We start from the raw sequence: 24,743 nt of genomic DNA, 5'->3' as shown, positions 1-24,743 counted from the left end.
CAAACTAAAGACATGGTCTAGGTGAAATTACTCTAATGTGGATGCAGAATAATGGCTTTGGTTCTGGAAGGGACAGTCCTAAGTCTGGTATTAGTCAATATTTTCATTAATTACTTTAGTAATGGAGTAGAGAGCATGCCTATAAAATTTGCAGATGGCAGCAAACTTGGAGTTGTCAATGCACTGCAACTGTGAAAAATACTAATATGATTCTGGGGTGTACTAACAGGAGTATAGTATGGAAGACACAGGAGGTAATTGTTTTTCCCTATTTGGCACTGATAAGGCCCCAACTGGAGTACTGTGTCCAGTTTTGGACGCCACAGTTTAGGAACGATGTTGCCAAATTAGAAAGAGTCCAGAGGAGAGCAAGAAAAGTGATAAAAGGTTTAAGAAAAGGTTAAAAAGAGGGCACGTTTAGCTTTGAGAAAGGAAGACCGAGGGGAGACTTGAAACGTTTTTCAGTATGTTAAGGGCTGTTGTAAAGAGAACAGTGAACTTCCATATCCCCTGTAGATAGGACAAGAAGTGATGGGCTTAATCTTCGTCAAGGGAGATTTGTTAAATATTAGAAAACACTTTCTGACTACAAAGGGTAGTCAGGCTGTGGAATAGGCTCTCAAGGAGGCCGTGGAGTCCCCATCATTGGAAGCTTTTAGAAATGAGTTTGACAAACATCTGTTGGGGGATGGTTGAGGGTCATGGTATCCAACCAGTTCTGAAGCAGTAGCCACTATAGCAAACTAACGACACTCAACTGGCCAAATAACCACAGTGTTCAAGCCAACTGTCACACTCAAGCAGCCATATAGCTAGTGGCTAGTGTGTTGGAAACCACTAGTCTAGGGTTACTTGGCTTTGCCACAGAACGGGGGGGGGCTGGACTTGATGACTTTTCAAGTTCTATTCCAGCTCTACATTTGTATGATTCTTAAGTAATTGAATTTAAGCGAATTGCTCTCTAAGAAATTGGCTGATACAAATTAAATGATTAAAAATCCAAAGAATGCCAGCCTAGGACTAGTTTAAATTATATAGTGCTAACGCCTTATCTGAAGGAAGAAGTGAAACACTTTTACTGTCTAAGCTCTGATTCATCACTTGTCTTAAAATTATTTTCATCGACAAGAAGGCGGTTTTTATTGTAGGCCTTTTAAAAGTTTGTAAATCTTGTATTGATAACAAGTGGCTTAGACTTTTTCTTTAATGTGATTGTCAAGATTTCATCAGTTACAAGTGGTTGTTGGTTGTCTTTTTTTTTTTTTTCCAGATTAAAAATATATACAATGTCTCCTCCATCAGATATACAAATTTTAATGAAAATAGAAAACAGGCAACATAATTCTGTCAGGTAAGGAATCTTATTTTTTTTCTATATGTAGGGTCAGTTTGTACTTAGAGGCAAGTTATTTGCTGAATGTGTTTCCTAGTCTCTAACAGTGCTGTGATAAAGAATAATGTGTGTGTACTCTCTCAAATTAAATCCTTTCTGTTTAGCAATATGTTAAAAAAAATTACAACTAAACTTTATTTTAATTTAATTTAATAGACATTTGTTAAAAATTAAGTTCAATTTACTGCATGACAATGCTGCTTTCTCAACATTACTGGTCAGATTTCACATTGTTGTGTTTTTGGACTCAAGATTTAAGTTTCTTGAACTCAGACTTTAATAGAATTGTATTCTTTATTATATTAACGCTGTGAAAAAAATTAAATAAAAATAACTGTGAAAGTAGCTAAAGAAATAATTCTATACACTGTATCACAAACACTATTTAGAACATGCCATCCAGCTGCCACTGTTATTGAAAAGGATATGTACTGGCTTTAATACTGTAATTTATTGTGGTTGACTAGTAATCTTAACTAGTAATCACTAACATGCATCCTTTCTTCAAATGTAACAAATGTAATGTCATCTGCTTGCCTGAAACATGACATACCACTGATGTTACAAGACTTTCTATTGTGAATGGACATCCTGTTTCCCTGTCATTAATTTAATTGTAAACGCCTTGCAAAAATCTATATAGTATATATTCTGGATTTGAGTGACAAATGAAACCACAAGTTCTGTGACAGACCCAGACCAGTTGGCTATAGTAGTTTGATAGATGAATAATATCACTGGATGAATAATTTTCTGTTCCTTAGGTCTACGTCCAGACTACAAGCCTCCTTTGAAAGAGGCTTTTTCGAAAGATAGCATCTAGACTACAAGCAGACTTTTCGAAAAAGCGAGTAGCTTTTTCAAAAGAGAGTCTAGACACTTTCAAAAAAGCACAGTTTGTATTCAATAGCGCATTTTTTCAAAAGAATACTTTTGAAAAAAAGGCATTATTCCTCATAAAATAAGGTTTACTGCAGTCGAAAAAACTGCCACGTTTTTTCGATTTACTTTAGAAAGAACGCAGCAGCAGTGTAGATGCAGGGAAAACTTTTTCAAAAAAAGGCCTTTTTTTTTTTTTTTTTTTAAATCCCTGTAGTCTAGATACACCCTGGGTGACTAGGGCAGGATCTGCTACAGAGCAATCAGGAGACTCCTGGAGCTAATTAAGAGCTTGCCAGAAGCAAGAGAGAGACAGGCTAATCAGAAGACCTGCAGCCAATCAAAGTCCTTCCCTTTAGGCTTCCCTTCAGGGAAGCCTCAAGGACTGGGAGTGAGGAAGTGTACCATGGAAAAGCAGTAAGGATGCGGTCGGGTACCAGGAGGAAGGTGCTGAGAGGGATTGTTTAGGTAGGTTGCTCAGGGAAGGGCTGCAGTTTTGGTGGTGGAATAAACACTACCTGTTGCCAGTGCCATTAGAGTTCCTTGGCCAAAATCCGAAGTAGTAGGTGGACATGGGTTCCCCACTACCCTCCCGCCCACTTTACCACAGAACCTACCCCGGAGAGGTGAGGTTGGGACTAAGGAGGGTTTTCACTACAAACCCATTAACTGTCTTGTGATGAAGGTGGCTCAGTAGACTAAGAGTGTATGTTGAGGGTCACAGCGAGCCTCTGAGGCAAGTGCTAACTGCCTAGAAGCAAAGCTGGATCTCTGCCACAGTTCTCCCCTTTTCTTCTTTTGATACTTGTTTCTCAATAATTGTAACTTTGGCTAAAAGCTAGTTGTTGTCAGCTAACAATTTTTTATATAAATTAAAGACTGCTGGTTCAGTATATTGATCTACACTTCAGTAGTTAATAAATATGGATATTATTACCAACTTCAACTTTTTTTAAAATTGACTAGCTATGTAAAATGATCTTTCTGATAGAGCAGCATTTTAATAGTATGCACAGTATTTTTTAGAAAAAATCCTCATTTTAAATTACTTCTTTGGGGCTTTTCTGCTCACAAGCTGATGTGGGAGAAGTTGGGATGAAAGAGGAGTTAAGCTCCAAAAACAAACATGTTGAAATCTTTATTATGATTGCAGCCTAGCTTGTTCCCTTCTTCTTTGTACATGTGTTGCCTGCCGCCTTGAACTGAGACTTGATGGTTCAGGGTTTTTGTTTTGCCATGTAGGTGTTTATTGTATGAAATAGTATAATAGAGTAGGAGGAGAGAATCACCTTCATAATGTATGTGACTTGGAGTCAGAAGGTGTATGTGTTTTCATGTTTGGTTTTTTTGGGGGGGGGTTGTTTTGTTTTGTTTTTTTTAAACCTGCTTTATCCTGGACAATCTGTTCTTACCTCCATAGAGGTACAGAGGCAAAATTCATTAATGGTTTGTGAAGTTCTTTAGGATCTTCAGCTAGCTGCTAGAAAGTGTAATGCAGTTAAAGGAAATTTAAAAATACTTAAGGTTGATCTTCATCTTACGTCCAGATAGTCAGCAAGGTGAAGGGGATTATTTTCATATTTAATGTTGGTATTTAAGTATCTTCCTGAATCTTGGGTATAGTTATGTATTCCTCCTTTGTTGGATGTGAAGAGAAAATAAAATTTGTGATGTACTTCATTAACTTACTATTGTATTAGGAAAAATAGCCTAAATCTATTAAACAAGACCAAAGGTAGACCTGAGTTGTGGTTCCACCATAGGGATTAAAAGGCAATATTCTAAAGCAGGGGTGGGCAACGTATGTGAGCTGATTTTGAGTGGTGCACACAGCAGGAGCTTAGACCACCCCTTTCCCGCAGAGTGGCTGGAGCCTTGCGGTTGCTGCACAGCTGCAGGCTGGAAAACCAGCTCCAGCTTCCTGCTCTAAGGGCAAGCAGGGAGGTGTGGGCACTGGGCTCCACATCCCTGGGGCTGCCCCTGCCCAGCCTGGGCGTGTGGTTCCCAGGAGCTAAGGGGTTAACAGCTCTCCCCACACACACACACACACACACTACAGGCTCTGCTTCCTTCTCAGGAAGGGGGTGGGGCTGGAGCTGTTCTGCAGATCCAGGGTGGTGGGGCACCAGGGCATGGGCTGTGCGATGCTACTCCCCATGGGGTATGTGCAGGGGCAGAGAGTTCCTTATCCAGCACCCCACTTCACCTGGCTGGGCTGGAGCCAGCCCCGGGCTCTGCCCCCCAAAGCCACAACCAGCAGGTGAGGGGCAAGTCCCAGCCAGGGGCTGAGCTGGGTAGGGAAGTGATTCTGTTCCCCTCCACTTCTCCCCTTGCCCCAGCGCTGTTCGGGGGCGGGGGAGGCTGCAAGTCCTAGCGCTGCTGCTCTGCTGGTGTGCACACTGGTGCCGCAGGGATGTGAAGGAGGATGCAGGGGCAGGATGATAGGAGGCAAGGGTTGCACTAAGGGCGATGGAGTGAAGCAGGGGATCTGGCTGCAGGGGGCAGGTATTGGGGCTGAGGTGAGCGAGGCTGGAGCAGAGGGAAGATATGAGGGAGGGAGAATGCAATTTTACTTTCCAGAAGCTGCACTTTCCTTTGCTCCCCACTTCTTTGCCTCCTTCCCCAACTAGCCATTTGGCTGCATTCTCACCTTTTTACCTTTTCTGCATTATTCCCCCAGCCTCTTCCTACTCCCAAACTCCCTCTTGTACCCCCACCTCACACTCTCCCCTGCCACCAAACCCCCTTCCGGACCCTGCCCTCCTTGCCCCCTCCAGTACTCCACTTCCTGCCCAGATCCTGCATCCGCCTCCCACTTGCTGGCAGCCCTCTCCTGCACATCGAACCCCTCAGTTTTTGTCCCCACCCCAGAGGCTAAGTGGGTCCACAAGATCCACTAACTCCAGAACCCCACAAAAGTAAATCTGACCTGTGGGAAGCCCTGAATCTCAGACCTCCCTGTCTCTTTTCCTCACCCCATGAGGGTGGAGCACCGGAAGAATGAGGTGTCTCAGTTGGGAACTATATCAGTGAGGGTTGGGTTTTTTTGGAGGAGTCTTTGCTTCTCACTTGTGTGGTCTCCAAATCATTTTTCTGTGGGTCAGTGGCCCCCAACCTCTGCCATAAATAAAACATTGAAATCTTTTGTGTTGGACATAAATTAATATTTGATTTTATTTAAAATGAAGTTTAATAAAATAACATGAGAGAATTAAAAATGCTTGATCTGTTTAATAATTTAAATTAAACCATTCTCCCTGGCTATAACTGGTTCAGAAAATATGGCCACTGTACCTATCCTGCCCCTGCTTCCTCCTCCCCCTCCCAGCCCCACTCCCACCCCTGCGCACAGATCTGTAAATAGAAGTGAATAAGTGAAATCTAGGCACGCCACTTCTGAAAGGTTGCCGACATTTCTAAAGAGAAGCCTGGCGCTTTATAGAAAATAATAAAGTTCCAGTTGAAGTTTAGCATTACAGGAAAATTTTAAGGACACTAGCTTCGTAATAGTTCTGTTGTCTGAAATCTTCACTTATTATGATTACATAAAGGACTGTGTGATAGAGAAAAAAGATCTTCCTTAGATTAACTGCATTTATCAACACTTTCTGTGCAGTCAGTTATCTTCTGTTTTTGTGTGGTTCTTGCACACCAAAAAAGGAAGCAAAATATTTTTAAAAGGAAAATGCAAAACGCCAAAAATTTGTACATGATTTAAAGCTTCTGGCATTCCTTTCAAAATATCAACACTTAGCAAATATAAATGTTATAATTCTGTTAAAACAGATATACTTGTTCTTAGTGCAGTTTGGGTGCAGCAAGTATTAAATGCTTATCTTTGCTATACCTTCTTCCCCTATTGCCATGTTGGTGCCTTGTATTAGTACTAACAACTTTTCCTCTTCTGTGCAGCTCAGATTCTTTAGTACCATGGGTGCATTTGTATGGGGACCTACTACCAGGCAAGCCGGGGTGTAAATTTGCAGTGCGCTGCACTGTCTGGCCATGTAGAGCCTGTTGTCATGCCCTAAAAGTTTTGTAGTACACTTTGATACACTGCTGTCTAATTCTGCATCATTCCATATACTACATATTTGTGTATACCGTAAGTACAAAGAGTACCCCATAATCCGCCAGTGCTCTGCTCACTTGGTCTAAGGTCAGATAGGGCAATGACCCAACTATGTGAAAACAACCCTTTTTCTAAAGAGTAGCAGGTTGGTGGGGGCAAATATCAGAGGGGCGGGTACCACGGGACCAACCCTGCAGCACCCCAGCTGCTCTGCCCCAGGCGTCCCCGATTCAGTTGCTGCTGAAACTGACCAGAATCAGCCGCTGGTCAGTTTCAGCAGCGGCTGAATCGGGGACGCCTGGGGAAGAGCAGCTGGGGTGCTACCAGGTTGGTCCCGTAGCGCCTGCCCCTCGGTGCTGCGGGACCAACACGGCAGCACCCCAGCTGCTCTGTCCCAGGCGTCCCCAAGAGTAGCTGGGGTGCTGCTGGGTTGGTCCCGTAGCACCGCCCCTTGGCGCTGTGGATCCAACCCAGCAGCACCCCAGCTGCTCTGTCCCAGGCATCCCCAAGAGCAGCTGGGGTGCTGCCGGGTTAGTCTCGCAGCGCCGAAGGGCGGCACTACTGGACCAACCTGGTAGCACCCCAGCTGCTCTGCTCCAGGCGTCCCCAATTCAGCCGCTGCTGAAACTGACCAGAAGGGTGGGGTTAGAGGAGTCTGAGGTGGCGTCCCCCCTTCCGATAGTCCGTCATATCTGATAATCCGGCACCCCCTGGGTCCTAACGGTGCCGGATTATCGGAAGTTTACTGTATGTCCACTGTCTTGGTTGAGGAGGACATTACCAGGATTTCTCTCATCATGTGTTTGTATTTACTCCTTAGTTACTTGGACTGGCTTTGGTTGAGCGACCCCCAAGCCACACCCGCTCAACCTTACCTAAATTGTAGTGTAAGATTACTTGACCTTTGGTAGGCCTCTTGATTGGTAACACCAATATTAGAGTGACACAGAGGTGCTCCGTTTTACTTTGTAGCCTATAGATTTCTTCTTGTTGGTTTGGGAAAATCTACTTTTACATGGATTGCTAAAATAAAGTCTGCCATCTAAAGATTCTAAGCCCAATCACCTGGAATGCAATATTCATCTGAAGAAGTGGGCTATGTCCACAAAAGTTCATGATACCATCCACATGTTTTGTTAGTCTTCAGAGTGCTACCAGACTATTAGTCTGTGCAGGATAAACTTAAAAAACAACAAACTCATCTGCCCCTCTGAAGCTTTTGTATTCAGTTTGTATAAGTTCTGTTCTAGAATGAATCTATTCCAGGGCAGATTCGACTGCCTATTGGATGATTTTTGCAGTCTTCTACATTCTTTTATAAAATATTATTTTCTTTCTTAAAAATAAATCAGTGTTCTTCGTGTGACTAATCCTTTATTTGGGATGCCTTCAAAGTGACTTCATGTGGTAAGATTATTGCATTTTTCCACTAAGGGAAGGAAAAATGCAACTGCCAAATTACACAGTCTAGGTTGGGAAATACACCTTCTCATTTTCCTGAGACAGCTGCCAGATTTGCCTTTGTGAAGTGACTAACTTGATGTTTAGTGTAACTAATTTGATGGTCAGAATAGTTAGATCACAATAGTAAACAAAGACATGCAGTGTTTACCTGCATGTATACCAGTACAAATCTTGCCTCATGATGCTGCTATTAAATCATTCATATAATTGTCTCCGCTCATTATTAAATTAATACTGACAAATCTGTTTTGCAAGAAATATTTTTTCTAACAGACTGTCTTTTTGAAACTCAACAAGGATCTTTTCATAAATCAGTTTTCTTTCTAGCCTGTTAACTGTTCCTGACTCGTTACACTTTTTCAGAATAAACTGCCATGGAGTTACATGGTGTTAAATTAAACATTAAGAGCCAGATTTTTAAAGGGTTTTTAGGTGCCTAAAGATGCAAATAGGTGCATAATGTGATTTTTAAAGTCTGGCTTTACAGTCCTAGAAGCCTTCCGTTAACTTTAGTGGAGTTTGGATCAGTTCCTTGAACTGTACAGGAATACTTAATAAAATCAGGTTACATTCCACTGGTGTTCCTAATGTAAAGCTTCCATTGACCTGAATGAAAATTGCACGTTCAGAGAGCTCCAGTGTTGAGGTCTGTACATTTTGCCCTGGTGCAACTCAGATTTCAGCGTTTTAAGAGGCCTTAAACATCAATATCCATCATCAGTTTGCTTATTGGCATCTGCAGTTAGTGGCATTGGTCAATGCAAATGGAAAAGACTGGCATCCTCTTACTCAATTGTAGTGGATAGTGAAGAAGAAAAATCCATTAGACAAATATTGTAAGTACTTCTCTAAATTCATTCTCATTATGCTGGTGCCCACTTATTTTGCTTTAACTGACCCAAAATAGTTGCTTCCCAGAATGCTTCATGTTAGTAATTTTGAAGCACTGTCCTGTTTCCAAATCAGCTGGCAAAAGTGAGAGTTATTTGCTATGGTAGACTCTTATTTCCATGCCCAGAGCATTTTCTTCAGTGGTCTACTGTTTACATAAATATCTAGGGATTAAAGTCACTTTAAATTCTGCTAATACTATGTTCTTAGCAATTAAGATAGCTAAATCCAACAAATCTTGTAATAGTGATTGTACTGGAATGCATTTTGTTTATATTGATGTATTACTTTATGTATTTAAATGTGTCTACTGTGCGCTAACATCTCTACAAATATGAAAGAAAGCACAGTCCAAATAGGGTTATTGTCTAAAACAGACCCGCACAACATGCGGCCCACAGGGGCTCACTGTGCGGCCCATGACGACTGTGGGCGGAGGAGCGGAGCGCGGGCGGAGGAGCGGAGCACCGCTGGGGATGGGGAAGTGCAGCAATTCTGGCTGCCTGTGTGCAGCTCTGACGTGAGGAGGCAGGAGGCCAGTGGACGCCAGGATGCTGGCATGACATGGCGTGGTAACGTCACGGCCGGTGACCGCTGGCTTAAAAAAGACTCCGGCAGCCCTGCAAACTGGAATGCAGAAGCCAGGTAGGGAAGGAGAAGGAGCTTGTGCTGAGGGGAGGGGGACAGGTCAGGAGAAAGGGGAAGGCACCAAAGGGCAGGGTGCAGGAGAGACAAATGCCAGGGGGCCAAGTGAAGACAATGAGGAAAAGGGCAGGAGGGGAGGTGTCAGTGGGAGGGGGGACAGAGTGATGCGGGGAGAGGAGAGGGTAAGGGCATCGGGAGCCGTATGTTGTACAGGCCTGATTTCATTGAAAAATTCTTAATAAAGTATCACACCCTCTCTCCCCAAAACCTACCCTTGCAGCTCGCAGCTGTTTTCTTTGTAGTAATATGGCCCTCGCCGCTTTCTGAGTTGTGCAGGCCTGGTCTAAAAGACAGACTGATGAAAATGGGGAGCCTTTCTTTCTCTGACCTTCCAGTTAAAACTTAAAAAAACAACCAATAGTCTAGTAGCACCTTAAAGATTAACAAAACATGTAGATGGTATCATGAGCTTTCATGGGCAAAATCCACTTCTTCAGATGACCGGAATAAGTGAAGAAGTGGGTTATGCCCACAAAAGCTCATGATGCTATCTACATGTTTTGTTAGTCTTTAAAGTGCTACTAAACTATTTGTTGTTGAAGTTTTTCCTGTTACAGACTAACTCGGCTACCCCTCTGAAGCTTCCAGTTAAAGTAATTGTAGGTGTCACACGTAGCAATTGTGGGTTAAAATAAATATCAGATGTAAATATAAGTTGACTGTGCCTCTTAACAAAAAAATCCATTTGGTTAATTGTATATTGATTCAAATGTACCACTTCAGTCTTGGAATGTAGATCGCGGTATACATAGTAATAGTATTCTGATCAAAAACAAGCAAAATAACCAGTTATTAACCATAGCTATCTTATTATTAAAGAAAGGAAAAGAAGATTTGAAACAAAACAACACAAATGACACAATACAAGTTATTTCCATTGCAGTCTTTTCTGTATAACTTTCTGGGGAAAACTTTAGCAGAGATTCCATCCATAAGAAAGATCCCCTCTGTGAGCAATTTTCTTTTGGTAAGTTAAGACCAAAGTATTTTTTTTAAAGTATTGTGAATCTACTCGTTACTATGTCCTGAGGCAATTAAGGGCAACGGATGGTCTAAAGAATTCTATTTCAAGGCTGGTGACCTCTTGGTTTTTGGTAAATAATCAACCTGTTTATAACTGGCATAGTAGACAGTTTTAGCTAAACCCTATGAAATCAAGGAAAACTTCAAATGTATTACTTAGAAGAAGCATTTAATGAGCTAGTTATGAATATTAAATTTGTAGAACCAGTTACAAGTTACAAATAACTTGTATTGTGTCATTTGTGTTTCTCTGTTTACCATTTTTTAGTCTCCTCTTAACAAGTCCATGGTCTTCTGACCAACTGGTGATTAACAGGAGAACTGTTAGTCTTACGTTACAACAGCATTTCAATATTCCATCAAAATTATTATAGAAGTTTTAAATGTCATCCATTGGCAATGTCATAGATAATTTCATCTCATTAATCCAAGTTAAAGTCTTGATGAGCTTTTTCCTTATGTAATTTTTATCTTGAGTCATAAAGTTTTTATTACTGTCTGTCACAGTGCTATGTTTGAGCTGGGTAGTAGTGTGTATTTGAGAAATGCTTACTTCATTGTTTTTACACCCGTCCTCTTCCTATTTCTATGAAATTATAGGAAAAAACATCTCAGATAGGGTTGTTTAAATTCCAAGGATACATCTCTAATTGTGGGAAGATTGACGCTGTAGCGGTTGAACTTCTGGTGTTTGATTTAGTGGGTCTGGTAAAGATGCACTAAAACAAATTTTGAGGGCGCCCTTGTTGGCACTGGTACTCCTCACTGTCGCAGACTTGGAGTAAGGGAAGTCAGTGGGAGCACTTCTCCAAACTACCTCCCACTGTGGATATGGCACCAAGCTCGTCTTAAGTATGTTGACCTCAGCTACATTATTTACACAGCCCAAGATCACCTGGCTAAAGATTACTGCTTCATGACTTGAGGGTTAGCGTAGCTGACTTCAGCTCCTAATTAATCATTCTGCTTCATGAATATGCATTTCTTTATTTGCCTTTGTTTTTGTGGCAGGAAAGATCCAGATAACTCTAAGTTAGTTTTAAGTTAGTTCTAATTCTTTTTACTCAGTCCAGTTTCATTTTTTTTTTTTAAAGTTTGACAGGAAGTGAAATTCTGTTTTCAGAAAAGCCCAAATATACCTATTTATACAAAAGGTTTTAGTTTTCAAATGTCTTTTAAAATTAAATAACTTACAAAGTCTTTAGCTTAAAGAATTAAAAGTTGTTGATTTTAGAGAGTTGATGCTTATTTTCTGGAGTTAGTTAAGGTTTTTATTATTTGGTGTCCGTTCTTAATTCCCTATTAATATAAATATTCTATAATGTGTTTACACTGGTTTAGCAAGGTCATTAGATGTGATGTTCGTATATGAATCATTTTACTATTTACATAGAAATAACATTAAGAACCATATTAGGATCTGTGACGGGTTGGTCGGGCCCCGCACTGCCACGGGGGGGACTTGAACTGCGTTCCCGGCAGAGGGATGGGGCGCCGCAGCGAGGGGCGACGGCGCTCGCCGCACCTGGCCCACTGCAGCCAAGATCGAGTGTGGCGAGATGCCGCGTTCCCCACCGGGGAGGAGGTGAGGCGGCACAGCGCCGCATAAGCCGTAGGCCCGGGAAAGCCTCTGGGGCAGGGCTCCGAGCTCACGGCCTGGCATCCTAGGGCATGAGGATGTTTAGGGGGCTACCCCCCAGGAGGAGCTACCCCCCAGGGGAGAGGACCCCGTAACCCTACCATACACTCGACAGTGGGTCCGCTGAACGCCCCTTCTCGGGCGAGAGGGGGCGCTCGCACCTAGGAATCCTGTCACAGGATTTTTGCGTTTAGCTAACATATTTTCAAGTCTGCATTTCACAAAGGTGTTTGCTATTTCTGCATTTAAAGTTTAAAACTTCTCCAGCTACATGTTCTTCTCTGAAGGTTTTAAGGACACAAGCAGGTTTTCTTACAAGAAGGTGGGGTTGGCAGAGTCTATTCTGCTTAGATGTATTGCTCTGATAACACAGCCTACATTCCTTTTTACAATTATGGCCTTTCTTAAAATATGAGTGTTTTACATGGTCTTGAGATTTGGCTGTCCTTGGAATTTAGAAACAGAAATCTTCTGGAATTTCTGTGATTAGCTTTAACATTTTGTGTAAGAACCATACAAACATATACATGGCTTTACTTACAATCCCCTGACTATAACATTATTGTAACTATATCTTAGTATTCAATAAAAGTGTGAACAAGTTTGTACCCACTTTAAAATGGTCATAATAATTTTATAATATCACTTTTGCATCTATACTGAAGATTCTGCCCAACAGCTGTCTGTAAACTCCTTTCATGTCTCTAATGCTTTGTATGTTATTTATCCCGTGCTTCATTTTTTATTAAAACTTTTTCTTTCCTCCTTTAGCCTTCCTTGCTGCTTTTGACATATCTTTTAAATCTCTTGATCCATCCATCTTCAGCCATAGCTGTGTTGATACTCCATCCATTCTGTATCCAACTAAAGTTCCGCTTTTCCTTCCTTGGGAATATCAGTTTGTCTGCTCCTTTCAGTAATAGTTAACCTGAATTTTTCAACTGATTAAAAAATTCAGGAGCAGGGAGCAGCAATTTCCAGGACTTATACGTTTTACTGTAATTATCTTCAATTTTCATTCCTATTCACTTAATGGTCTTTAGTTAAATCTTGTATTACACAATACAGATGGAAAGCAGAAATGTAGTCATTGCTAACAGTAACAAATACATATAATCTGAATCTTTAGTATGCCAGGTTGAATGTTCACAATAACTTACTTAACCTTTGAAATTTATAGATGGATAGAATTTGTCCTTCTTGCTATGTTGAGCAATAAGTTATTTTCCCAAGAGCAGTTGTTTAAATCCTAAATATTCTGCTTCCATTCTCACAAAACAGTACAGGTTAAACCTCTGAAATCTGGGACTCTCTGATCCAGCAACATCCGTGGTCTGGCAGAACCACGGATATTGCTGGATCAGAGAGCCCGGGGGCCTGAGAGTGCGAACCAGCTGGGAACCCTGGCCCATGGGGCATTAGCAGCATTGGCAAGTCCCATCCCTGGGGAGCCCCAGCTGGCCGGGGCAGCATTAGGGTAGCCAGCAGCAAAAGCAGGGCAGCTAGCAGACCCTGTCCCTGGGGATCCCTGCAAAGGCAGGGCAGCCACCAAGCCCCATCCCGGGGATCCCTAGCAAAGCATGGCAGAAGTGGGGTAGCTGGCAAGCCCCATCCCTGAGGATTCCTGGTCAGGCGGGGCTACAGGGGCTAGAGAGCTCCATCCCCATGGAGCCCCAGCTAGCCAGAGTCCAAGCTCAGTAGGCTGGAGCCCAGTGGCAGTGGAGCCAGAGCAGAACCAGCTGCAAGGAGGGGGAGCATCCTGGGAGGCTGGTGGCAGAGAACCTCCCCATATCGGGGAAATTCCCTCATTCAGGATGGGTCAGGTCCAGAAGGTGCTGGATAAGGGAGACTCAACCTGCATTTAATGACCTGCAGTGAATCCATTGGATTTAATTGACTCTTTTTAACTGTTCATATTACTGCACCAGAAGGCCTCTATCAAGAAGGCAAGGCCTTTCCCTGCTAGTACTGCACAATAACTACAAATGTGGGGAAAGGATTCAAAGGTAGCCATATTAATCTGTTTCACCAAAACAACAAGGAATTTGGGGGCACTTGAAAGACTAACAATTTTATTATGGCACAAGCTTTCTTGAGTTGCAACTCAGTTCATCAAATGCAAGAAGGGAAAGAAAAAGAAACAGATAGTAGTGATACAGAGATTGGAGTGTTACATCAGAGCTAATTCAATCCAGGTTGATGTGGATAAGAAGGTAAGAATATGTACAGTGGAAAATTGCTTATTGAAATGAGAGCCAGTCCCTATTCAGACCCATTCTTGTGTCAAATTTGCATATGAATTTCAGCTCATTCTGGTACATGATAGCGTACATCACATTAGTATATGTGCAAGTGAATGAGCCTTTGATGCCCTTATGTCATCATTTGCCTGCAAAACCCCTTTGCCATGTACATTGGACAAACCAGACTGTTTTTATGCAACAGAATAAATTGACACAAATCAAACATCAGGAATGGTAACATACATAAACCAGTGGGAGAACATTTTAATCTCCCTGGACACATGGTTACACACTTGAAATTTGGCATCCTCAAGCAAAAACACTTCAAAAATAGGCTGCAACGTGAAACTGTTGAGCTGGAATTCATATGCAAATTTGACATCAGAAAAGGACTGGGAATGGCTCTCGTTACAATAAGTAATTTTCCACTTTGTGTATTCTCACCACCTTATCGACATCCACCTTGATTGAATTAGCTCTGAGGTAACACTCTTATCTCTGTAACCCTATTATCTGTTTCTTTTTCTTTCACTTCATGCATCTGATGTGAGTTGAAAATGAGGACAGCTTAGGCTAGGGGTGGGCAATAATTTTTGGCTGTGGGCCACCCTAGAAAGGGTGGGACCTAAACCGGAAGGCGCGGGACCAGGGTGATTCTGGGCTTCCCCATCCACAGACCATGATTAGTCTGGGAGTGGGGTGAGCTGCTTTGCCCCCCCCCCCCCCCCGTTCCCACTAGGCACCTATGCCCCGGTAGGGTGGGAAGAGACTTCACACGCTCCTCCACTCCTTGGCCAATCAGGTCTTGGGGGCAGGGGAGCGTGCAAAGCCTCCTCTCGCCCTGCGAGGAAAGTGTGACACTTAGAAGTGCCGCATGCTCCTCACAGGGCCAGGGAAGGGCAAAGGAAGTTTGGCGCGTCTCTCCTGTCCCCAGGCTCTGATTGGCCTGGGGAGTGCACAAAGCCTCTCGCCCTACCTGCAAGGAGCTCGCTGCACTTCCAAATGTAGTGTGGGAGGAGGCTTCATGTACTCCCAGGCCAATCAGGGCCTGTGGATAGGGTTGCCAGATGGTTTAACAAAAAATACCAAACCCACCCTTCCCCCCCCCCCCAAAAAAAAAGGGAAAAATTCGGTCGTGGGATGGGGGGAAACCAAAGTTGTCAAGGGGGGGGGGGGAGGAAAAGCCCTGCAGAAGAGAATTGTGGAGCAAAAGCAAAAACAATTTTTTTTAAAAAAAGGAGGCTTCACCTTTAAGATGGGCACCATCTTGGGTGCCATTTTTAAAACCCAGCAGCTCCCAGCTCCATCCCAGTAAGCACAGGGGAGCTGGTGAGGGATGGGGGCTGTTGGAGGTGAGGGGGGAGTGCAGGAGCAGCTTCGTGAGTCACACTTTTGGGGGGCAAGAGCCACATGCAGCTTGGCCATGGCTGGTGTAGAGGGAGGCATTGCATGGCCAGCTCCTGGGTCTCTGCTGCTCATTTGGACCAGAGCAGCGTGTGCTCCGCTCCTGCCCCCCTAGCATGGCACTCAGCAAGTGCCCCCCTTCACTACAACTCTGCCACGCTCCTCACTCCCCCACTCCCACCAGACGTGGCAGGGGAAATTTGTCCCCTCCGGGCTTCCATTTTATATGTCCGGTATTTCCTTTTCTTTTTTTATCGGACAGAGCCCACAAATACCCGGCTGTCCGGATGAATACCAGACACCTGGCAACCCTACCTGGGTATGGGGAACCTGCACGAAACTTCCTTTGCCCTGCCCCTGCCCTGCGCGAGCATATGGCACTTTGAAGTGCTGTGCACTTCTCACAGGGCAGGGGGGAGGGCGGAGGAAAAGTCACATGCTCCTCCCGCCCCCAGGCCAATCAGGGTTTGGGGGTGGGGGAGCTCATAACATTTCTTCCAACCCTGCAAGGAGTGCATGGCACTTCAAAGTGCTTTGTGCTCCTGGCAAGGCAGGAGGAAGCTTTACGCACTTCCCTGCTCCCACGCCCTAATTGGCCTGGGGACAGGGGAGCGGCAGGGCCTCTGCGGGCTGGATCAAACCTCTTGGTGGGCTGAATCCGGCCATGGAGGCCCTTTTGCCTACCACTGGCTTAGGCTATAATACAACTGCAAGTCCTTAAGATGCTACCAGATTCCTTGTGTGTTTTTATGGGGAAAGGAGTGTAAAGGAAGAGAGAGTAGGAGAGAACAATATAATAATCTATTTAACATTAGTCTAGCTTGTCTCTGCCTATCTAGTCAGCTAGGAGTGTTCTGTAGGCATCAACAGGAGCCCTGAAGATTATGTAAATGAGGGATGTAAGCGAGTAGTCAATTAACCAATAAGTGTAGTCTTATCGGTTAATGTAGTCAACTACTCACATTTACTTCCTCCTTGATGCCTCTGTATGAGAGGTAGCAAAGAGTTGGGGGAGCAGGAGCCAGTGTTGGGGAGAGCTAGCTTAAAAGCCAGTTCCTCTCAGCACTTGCTCCGAGATACTGCCTCCCTCCTACCCATATGCTGCTGCCTCTGTTCGAGGCAGTGGGGCGGGGTGGAGGAGGCTGCTGTGAAGTAGCCTCTGTCTGTGGCGGGCCCAGGGTCATTGCAGGCAGAGACTGCTCTGAATCGCATGGAGCAGCCTCTGCCCATGGTAAGCCTGGGCCCTCTGAGGTCAGAGGCTGCTCTGGCAGCAGTCCTGATGCATGGGAGGTCCCAGCTCTGGTCTGGTTGCAGACAAAGGCTGCTTTATGGGAGCTTCTCCTGCTCCCTCCCCATCAACTAGCAGCCACTGTCCAGCTCAGACCCCACCCCTCCTGCTGCTGCCTCTGTATCAGAGGCAGCCAGGAGTGGCAGGCAGTTGATCTGCATGGGAAGCTAGTTTTTAAACTGGCTCCCCTCATGGACCAGCTCCCACCTGGGACCCTGCACTGCTGCCTCTGATAGTGGCAGCAGCTCGAGGTGGCAGGGGGCTTTCCAGGAGTGGGGCAAGTTTGAACTGGCTGCTGGCCCTGCCCCCGCCCCCACGGACTATACAGTACTCAACTAACTGCTGAGAATTCATGCCGTTAGTCGTCAATTATGTTGTCTGATAGCTAACATCTCTAGTGTAAATAAGAGGCATGCGGTGGGCCATATATGGCCAGCATCCATCAAGATTGTGAAGGTGGTAAATCTGTTCAAGGGGACAAGAAGAGATTCTGCTTTAGGTCATGAAGGGTGCATTAGCTATGACATTTGACCAGAAGAGTCTTCAACTGGGCCACAAGCAGGGATGGTTATGAGGCAAGTGCTTCTGGAAGACAGGAATTGAACTTCCTCACAACTGAGTAGAGAAGAGAATACACAGGATTGTTCAGTGGTGCCAAACTGCTGTGAGAAATGGTCTCTGGGTTGTCCCTCCTATCCCAAAGGCAAGCTTGAAAAGCAACCTTTCATGTTCCTGACAGAAAGGAGAACCGGGGCTTGTTATTTCTGACCTTGCCAAAGGGGAATCCCTGTGTTTATCTCTTACTGACAGAAGGGAACAAACTCTTTGTTTGTCCTCACCAAGGTGGGACTTGACCTTCCTATTTGTTTGCCGGAAAAGGAGCATGTTTATTTTTATTTTTCCATTTCTTCATAAAGGATTAGTAACCCCTTATTGGCAAGTGAATGACAATGGGCTTTTTACACATACAAGATGCAAAGGCCTAAGACAGATGGGTAACAATACAAAGTTACAGGCAAGCAAAGCTATAAAAGTTGTGCCAGTCTAAAATAAGAGGGAGTAAGGAGAACACACGTTAGAAGTAGTGATTGTAAGGAAGTAATTCATCCTCCTAACTGGAGTATCCTTCTGTCCACAGTATATTAAAAGTCCTGTATTAGTGTTTCCAGATATCTTTTATCCTGTGTTTCATTTGATTACATTCACTTATCCAATTGCTGTTGCATCAGTTTTTATCTTCACTACATTATGTCACAAAGTATATTTTGATGCAATGGAAACTCCCTGTTCTAGTTCTGTTTTAAAGATATTGTGCCTTCACATCCATGTTCTGGATCTGGGGGTGGGGGTTGGCATTTTAAACAATGAAGGTTGGAGTAAGGATTCTGCACACTCAGGGTTAGATTTTATCAATTCTGAAATCAGGGTGGGTGAGGGTTCCTCTATATATCTGTAATGTGCCAGTTAGAGCTGTCCTTGTGTAGCTGCTGCTCTGTTTGGAGACTGTGTAAAGTGTTCGTGACTTTCTCCTCCACACCTTTGGCTTGCCAGCTGTGTCAAACAATGAAAGAAGTACCTACACAAATATAAGATATCTAACGAACTCTCTGTATCAGATGAAGGTGTTATGAGGTCCAATGATTCCAAGTTGTGGTTAGAAAAATACAAACTGGAAAAAAGATGCATCTATGTAAGTGTGGGTGATTAATCATTCATTAGCATGAATTACCAAAAGGAGGAGTACATTTGTCATCATTTTGAGTCTTTTAATTGAGAATATTTTAGAAAAACATCCAGACTTTAGTTAAAATCATTAGTAAGAAGAAGATTTCTCTCCATTTCAGGAGTAATGGAGTGAAAATCTGTGACCTGTACTACAGTATACAGAAAATCAGATTACAGTTGTCCTTTCTAGCCTTAAAGTCTATTAATCTGTGTCCTCCCTTGTGCTGATATTTCCCAAAATATTGCTAATCATGCAATAATGCTAAATTTAGCTAGGAATTTTAAGTGGCAGAATCTGTATGTCTGACCTGCAGCTTACAACTGTCTCTACTTCCTTTACAACATTGCCATTCTACCCATATCCCCACGGAATCCCTTTTCTTAAAACCCTTCCCCAATTACAAGGATACATCTCCTCACAGTTGTGTAGTATCTACAGATTCCATTAATTAAGATATTAAATGAAACTTGACTTGACTCCATACTTTGCCATTTTTCATTGTGCTTTGGTTAACCAGTTGGGCAGTTTTTAATCCACATGATCAAACTGTTTTAAGTAATGTTGTACAAAACACTACAGAATATGCTAAAATCAAAATATACTGCATTCTCTTTTTGTCCCCCATTTATTCTAACAGTGAGAGATGTTACTTGTTTTATTTTATTTTTTTTCTTCAAGGTTTTTTGGGGGGAGTGTTGTTTTGTTTTTTGTATCTGTCCATGGCTTTAGTAGTGTAGAAAATTACAATATTTTTTAAGACAAAATTTAATTGATCCTTATGAAATATTTTTTCCAGGTGCTTTTTCTCGTGGCAGACTTCCCTGTAGCCCGTCTAGCCAGCATTAACTCATTTTGTTTCTTTGCTACTCTTGCCTCTTCTATGCTAGCCTTAATTGACTCAGAGTACAGTATTCTTGTTTGATTGCCTTCCTATTTTACTATTCAAAGGGTTGTAATTTTTATCACTACTTCATTGTGAAGCCACATGGCTAATTATTTTATAAGATAATTCTGTCTTAATTATAATGTCTTGTGGAACTCTATATGCCTTTCCTGCAGGTGAATGTTTATGTTTCCTCCCATTGTGCCTTACTAAATTGCCTATTTCAACATTTGTTTTCCTGAAATTTAATTCCTTTGTATTGCTACATTCCATTAACCTGACTGTACTGAATTCAGGCAACTAGCGTTCACTACAGGTTGAACTACTCTAGTTTGGCACCCTCAGGACCTAATTGGTGCCTAACCAGAGAATTTACCAAACTGCAGGAGGTCAATATTGTCTACCAGCAATATTTCCACTGCTTACTGGGTTCTTACAATACATTTAGGGGTAAATTAGAGCTAAATAACAGCACAGAACGCTGAGAACCAGGACTGGTGGCTGTAAACAAAGTTTATGGGACTGCAGGAAACTTGGCCACACCCATGATAAGAGGGCATCTGGCTAATGAAAATCATGCCAGACCATGGGTGTTGTTGGACCAAAGAGTGCCAGACTAGAGAGATTCAGCCTGGAGTTACAGCCTCCTTACTTTTCTCTCCCAAGGGTCCTCACATTTTCTGTTATTCCCTGACAAGTGAAACCAGAATTTTGTCTTTCGATTGAGCTCCATAGTCATGATCCAAAGAGTCCAAACTCTTTATCACAAATTACCCATCACTTTCTGTCAAAGGAACCATAATAGCAAACTCACTATGTTTTGCAGTTTTTCTGTGGTTGTCTTTAGACAAGTTTTACTCTGCTCAGCTTTTTAAGCCATTGACTCATTCTAAAGAAGTAACAAAGGCAACTTTTGTGCATCTGAGATGGCTTGGTTCCGCTCTCATTTTCTTTCCTTCCCATTATCTGGGTTTGTCTATAGTGCCAATTTACTGCACTGTACCTTTCTTGCTCAGGGGTCTGAAAAAACATCCCCCGAGCACAACAAGTCACAGCTCTGTAAAGTGCCAGCATAAACAGGCTCCCCTCATGGAGGTGGTTTACCTAGCATGCTGGGGGACCTCTCTCCCAGCGCTGGTGCCATGACCACTCAGCCACATTTGAAACACTGCCACAGTAGTGCTTTAAACTCAGCAGTGTAGACAAAGCCTTTGTTGTCTGGTATCTCTAGACTAACAATGAAAAGCTTATCTGTATTGCGTATTTAAATCTATATTTAAATCTATATTTTCTGAAAGTGATCTAATTTGAATAACTTCATCTGAATTTAAAGAAAATATGTGAAAATATCCCTCCTCTGTTCTGTTGATCCATTTAGTATTCAATATTTGGAAAGAAATTTGCACTTTCTAGTTTACTCGCTCATTTTCAAAGGAGGCGTGTGTAACATGCTTGTGAACTAGGTTACATCTCCCTCTATAGTCATCAAGGCAATAACTCTCTAGTGCTGTTTTAAGTAAATGGAATTACTACTTTAGCTCAAGTGGTAAAGGTCTCTACTTTTTTGCTGAGAATTCCAGGTTCGTATCTGCATAAAATTACTTTACACAAATCTGTGTACCTGAAAAATGAAGAATGATGACTTACGGATCATCCACAGTGCAGATATTTTATTTAATGATGAAATTATCTTAATTTAAAACATTTTAATTCTTGTAATAAGTATAATAAAAATTACAGTTGTTTCTTGGCAAAATTTTTGGGTCAACTAATTGATAGCAGAAGACAATTTGTTCTAACACCTTATGTTCACTAAGACTCTTTTCCTGAAATTTCCCACCATTGCTGAGGTGGGTGTGCTAGTGATTATGATGAGATAGTAGCCACTGAGATGTCTAGACCTGTTCTGATAAAATTTGTGACTACAAAACTTAAAGAATTTTTAAGTAATTTAAGGCAAAAATTATTCTCAACCCAAAATATAGGGTTTTTTCCTTTCTCATCTAATTCAGAAGTGTATTTTACTACTTACATGTTCACCAAATCATAACCACACGAAGGGTTTATTCACTGCTTAGGAATGAAAGTCCATCTGTTAGTTATTATCTTTTCTGTACTGTAGCACTTGAGAATGAGTGTTTAGGAGAGACCTTGCAAGTGCTCTCTTTGAGGAAAATGTAGACACCCAGAAAGGGGTATAATCCTGTGATCTTTTGTCAGGAAAATTCCACTTACTTCTCAAATTTGTGGGAGTTTGAATGAGTAGTGATTGTAAGATTGGGTCCAAAATTGATGGCACAGGACCCAATCTGTGTGTGTCTTAATTACACTAAAATAGATACTTCTGTTTCCATTCAGGGAAACTTCATTTTAGCAAAATATTAGAGGCGAGAGGGCTTTACTTCAGAACTATTTTAAAATATAGGTACTGCTGGCTAGTGCAAGAAAAACTATTAAAATTGTGAACTATTAATATTTTCAGCTATGAACTAAATGCAATGATTTATCTGATCAAAGATTTTGATTCTAATATGACAATTTTCTATCGTACAACTGGAATTTTATGGGTTCCAGAAATTGCATAATTTCAAGTTTTATCTTCAATCTCAGATTGCAGCACAAAATCAGAGTTCCAGCGGATGACGTACAGGAAGACCTGATCCTAGCAAAGAATTTCCTGCCATTTAAATGAGTGGAGACAGTTACACCACTGAGTTGATAACTGTAGGCTTCAGTGGATAGAATGAACTAATATAATATTACTGTCTACAGAAGGAGATTGGATTTTTATTTATTTGCCTAGGAGATGAAAGAGTGATTTCAGGGTATAAAACTGTAGATTCTTTTTGAGTTGTGGTCCCTATGGGTATTCCATGATCGGTTCGCATGCATCCTGTGAATCTGGGACCAGAAGCGTTTTCACTAGAATTGTCCATAGTCTGCTCCAGTGTGTGTGCATGTTCTAAACAGGTCATAAGAAAAGACCTAGACAGATCACCTCTCCAGCTTCTTTCTGCTGATCTACCTCTCATTGTCCACAGCTTTACTAACATTCCAATTTCCAATCTAGTTTTTTCTGTAAATAGTGTACACTTTATATACTTATATAATTTTACTAGTGGGTAATGAAATTTGTAATCTGGACTGCTTTCCTCTCTTACCCCACAACCATGTGGGGTTCTTAGTATGCTTAAGATTCCAGGTTTCATAATCTTCGTGACCTGCCCCATGGTCTAAAGAGTGAATGACCCCAATGACTCAGGTCTACAGTGCCTTGGAGAATCCCACATTCACTTCAAGTGCAATATTTATTCAATAATCTCATGAATTTCAGTTCTAAAGACATTTGATGGAGTGATCAATGATGGTGACCCTGGGTTGTTTGGTGCACCACCTTTACCACCCTGTAGCTCAGCTAGAACTCTGGCTGGGAAGATGCACCCTAGCTTTGGACCATCAGAGACCAGTCCAAGGACTCTCTTTAATAGGTAATGGCAGGAAGGTAAGGAGAAACATTCTTATAAGCAGGAGAAATCCTCTTCCAAGGTCTCCAAGAAGAAACTGCCTTCCTTTCATTTCCCAAATCTAATGACACTGCACAGATGTGGTACAGATTAAGGATGTTCAGAACTAGTTGACTGTCTGATTAGGAAATGCTTATCACATAGTCTACTTCCCTCTTCCCCCGCCCCTCCCATTTGCTGTCTCAGTCAGAGACATTTAAAGGGGGATAGAAGACTGGGTACTACAAAGTGGCAGCACCGCACAGATGATTCAAAGGGGCAGCACTATCCCCAGCTGACTCTCAGCGTTTCAGAAGGGCAGCGTGTGGAGCCCAGTTTCCATGTGGCATTTCCCCAGAACCCGGGGTCACCTGAGCTGACCCCGGGTTCTGGGGAAATGTATGGAACCCGGGTCAGTAGGAGAGTCCCTAGCTGACCCGGGCTCCACAACGCTGCCCCTTTGAAAAGCCATGATGGTGTTTCAAAGGGGCAGCGTTGTGGAGCCCAGGATCAGTTGGGGACTCCCCAGCTGATCCCTGGCTCAGTATGGCATTTCTGTGGAACCCAGGATCAGCTGAGGAGTCGCCAGCTGACCCGAGGCTCTGCACGGCATGCAGCGCAGCATGGAGCCTGGGGTCAGCGAGGGACTCTGAGTCTACCGCTGACCCTGGGCTCCATGGCTTTGAAACGCACAAGAGCCTTTGCTGGGGACTCATGTAGAAGTCAAAGCTGGAACCCGCATGCAGCCCAGAGTCAGTGGGACTTCTTTGTGGCCCTGGGCTGCATGCAGAGTTCCTCATTCCTCCTTTGAAATGTACGAGCGCCCCCCTTGGAAAGTCTATCGACTACTCAACTAGTCAATTAACCGCAATTTAACATCCTTAGTACAGATGTGTCAACGGCTCTCAGAGCATGGATCTGAACTAAGGATGACTAATGGATAAGCAGGAGCTTATCTATTAGCACTATCAATTCGTCGCTTCCTACTCCACGGGTCTCTTTTTATTCATCAGACCAGAATTTTCATTTTCAGAATGAAGGGACCCATGGAGCAGGGACCAACCTAGCGCCTTTGCATGCAGCTTTCTTGGGCTGTTTAATGCAGAGTAATAGCTGGGTGTGGAGTGGGGGGTGCAGCGTGGTCTAATGAATAAAAAGCAACCCATGGAACAGGGACTGAGCTAGTGCCTTCACGCAGCTTCCCTGGGATATTGAATGCAGAATGGCAGCTGGAGCAGTTGTGCTGTGAATCAGCATGAGCCAGACTGAGCCCTGCAACTGCCTTCCTTTGTCAACTAATCAAATAGTTGACAGAAAAATCTATCGACTATTCAGTTAGGGAAATAATTGCATTTTAACGTCTCTAATCTGAAACACCAGTGCTGAGAGCCAAGAGCTGCCCCAAAAATGTGGCAGGGGAAGGACACGCATCTGGCTCCAGCAAGATAAAGAAGGAAAAGATTGCCAGCTGTGCTAATGATATAAGAAGAAATACTTGACAGTAGTGACATTCACTGCCCAATCTAATTCAGCACCTTTGACCTCACCAAAAGGCAGAAACCCCTTCCTATTTTCCACCCACCAGACCCAAGTTGCGCTCTTTGATGATCTTGGCTCTGTACTCTGCCTA

The 24,743-nt window shown here is 42.9% G+C and overlaps 1 protein-coding gene across 2 annotated transcripts in view; it reads left to right on the top strand.

The window, feature by feature from the left end:
• Window positions 1–24,743, top strand: part of ZNHIT6 (zinc finger HIT-type containing 6) — a 78,678-nt gene that overhangs the window by 31,458 nt on the left and 22,477 nt on the right. For both annotated transcript variants that reach the window (XM_089780490.1, XM_075936386.2), the window contains one exon: window positions 1,271–1,351. In XM_089780490.1, coding sequence (XP_089636616.1) covers window positions 1,271–1,351 — 81 coding nt within the window. The remainder of the gene's footprint in view (window positions 1–1,270; window positions 1,352–24,743) is intronic.

Source organism: Pelodiscus sinensis, chromosome 9 (assembly GCF_052426305.1).
Source record: "Pelodiscus sinensis isolate ZL-2025 chromosome 9, ASM5242630v1, whole genome shotgun sequence".
Lineage (NCBI taxonomy): Eukaryota > Metazoa > Chordata > Testudines > Trionychidae > Pelodiscus > Pelodiscus sinensis.
Note: the sequence above shows the minus strand (reverse complement) of the source record. Positions and strands in the feature narration are given on the sequence as shown.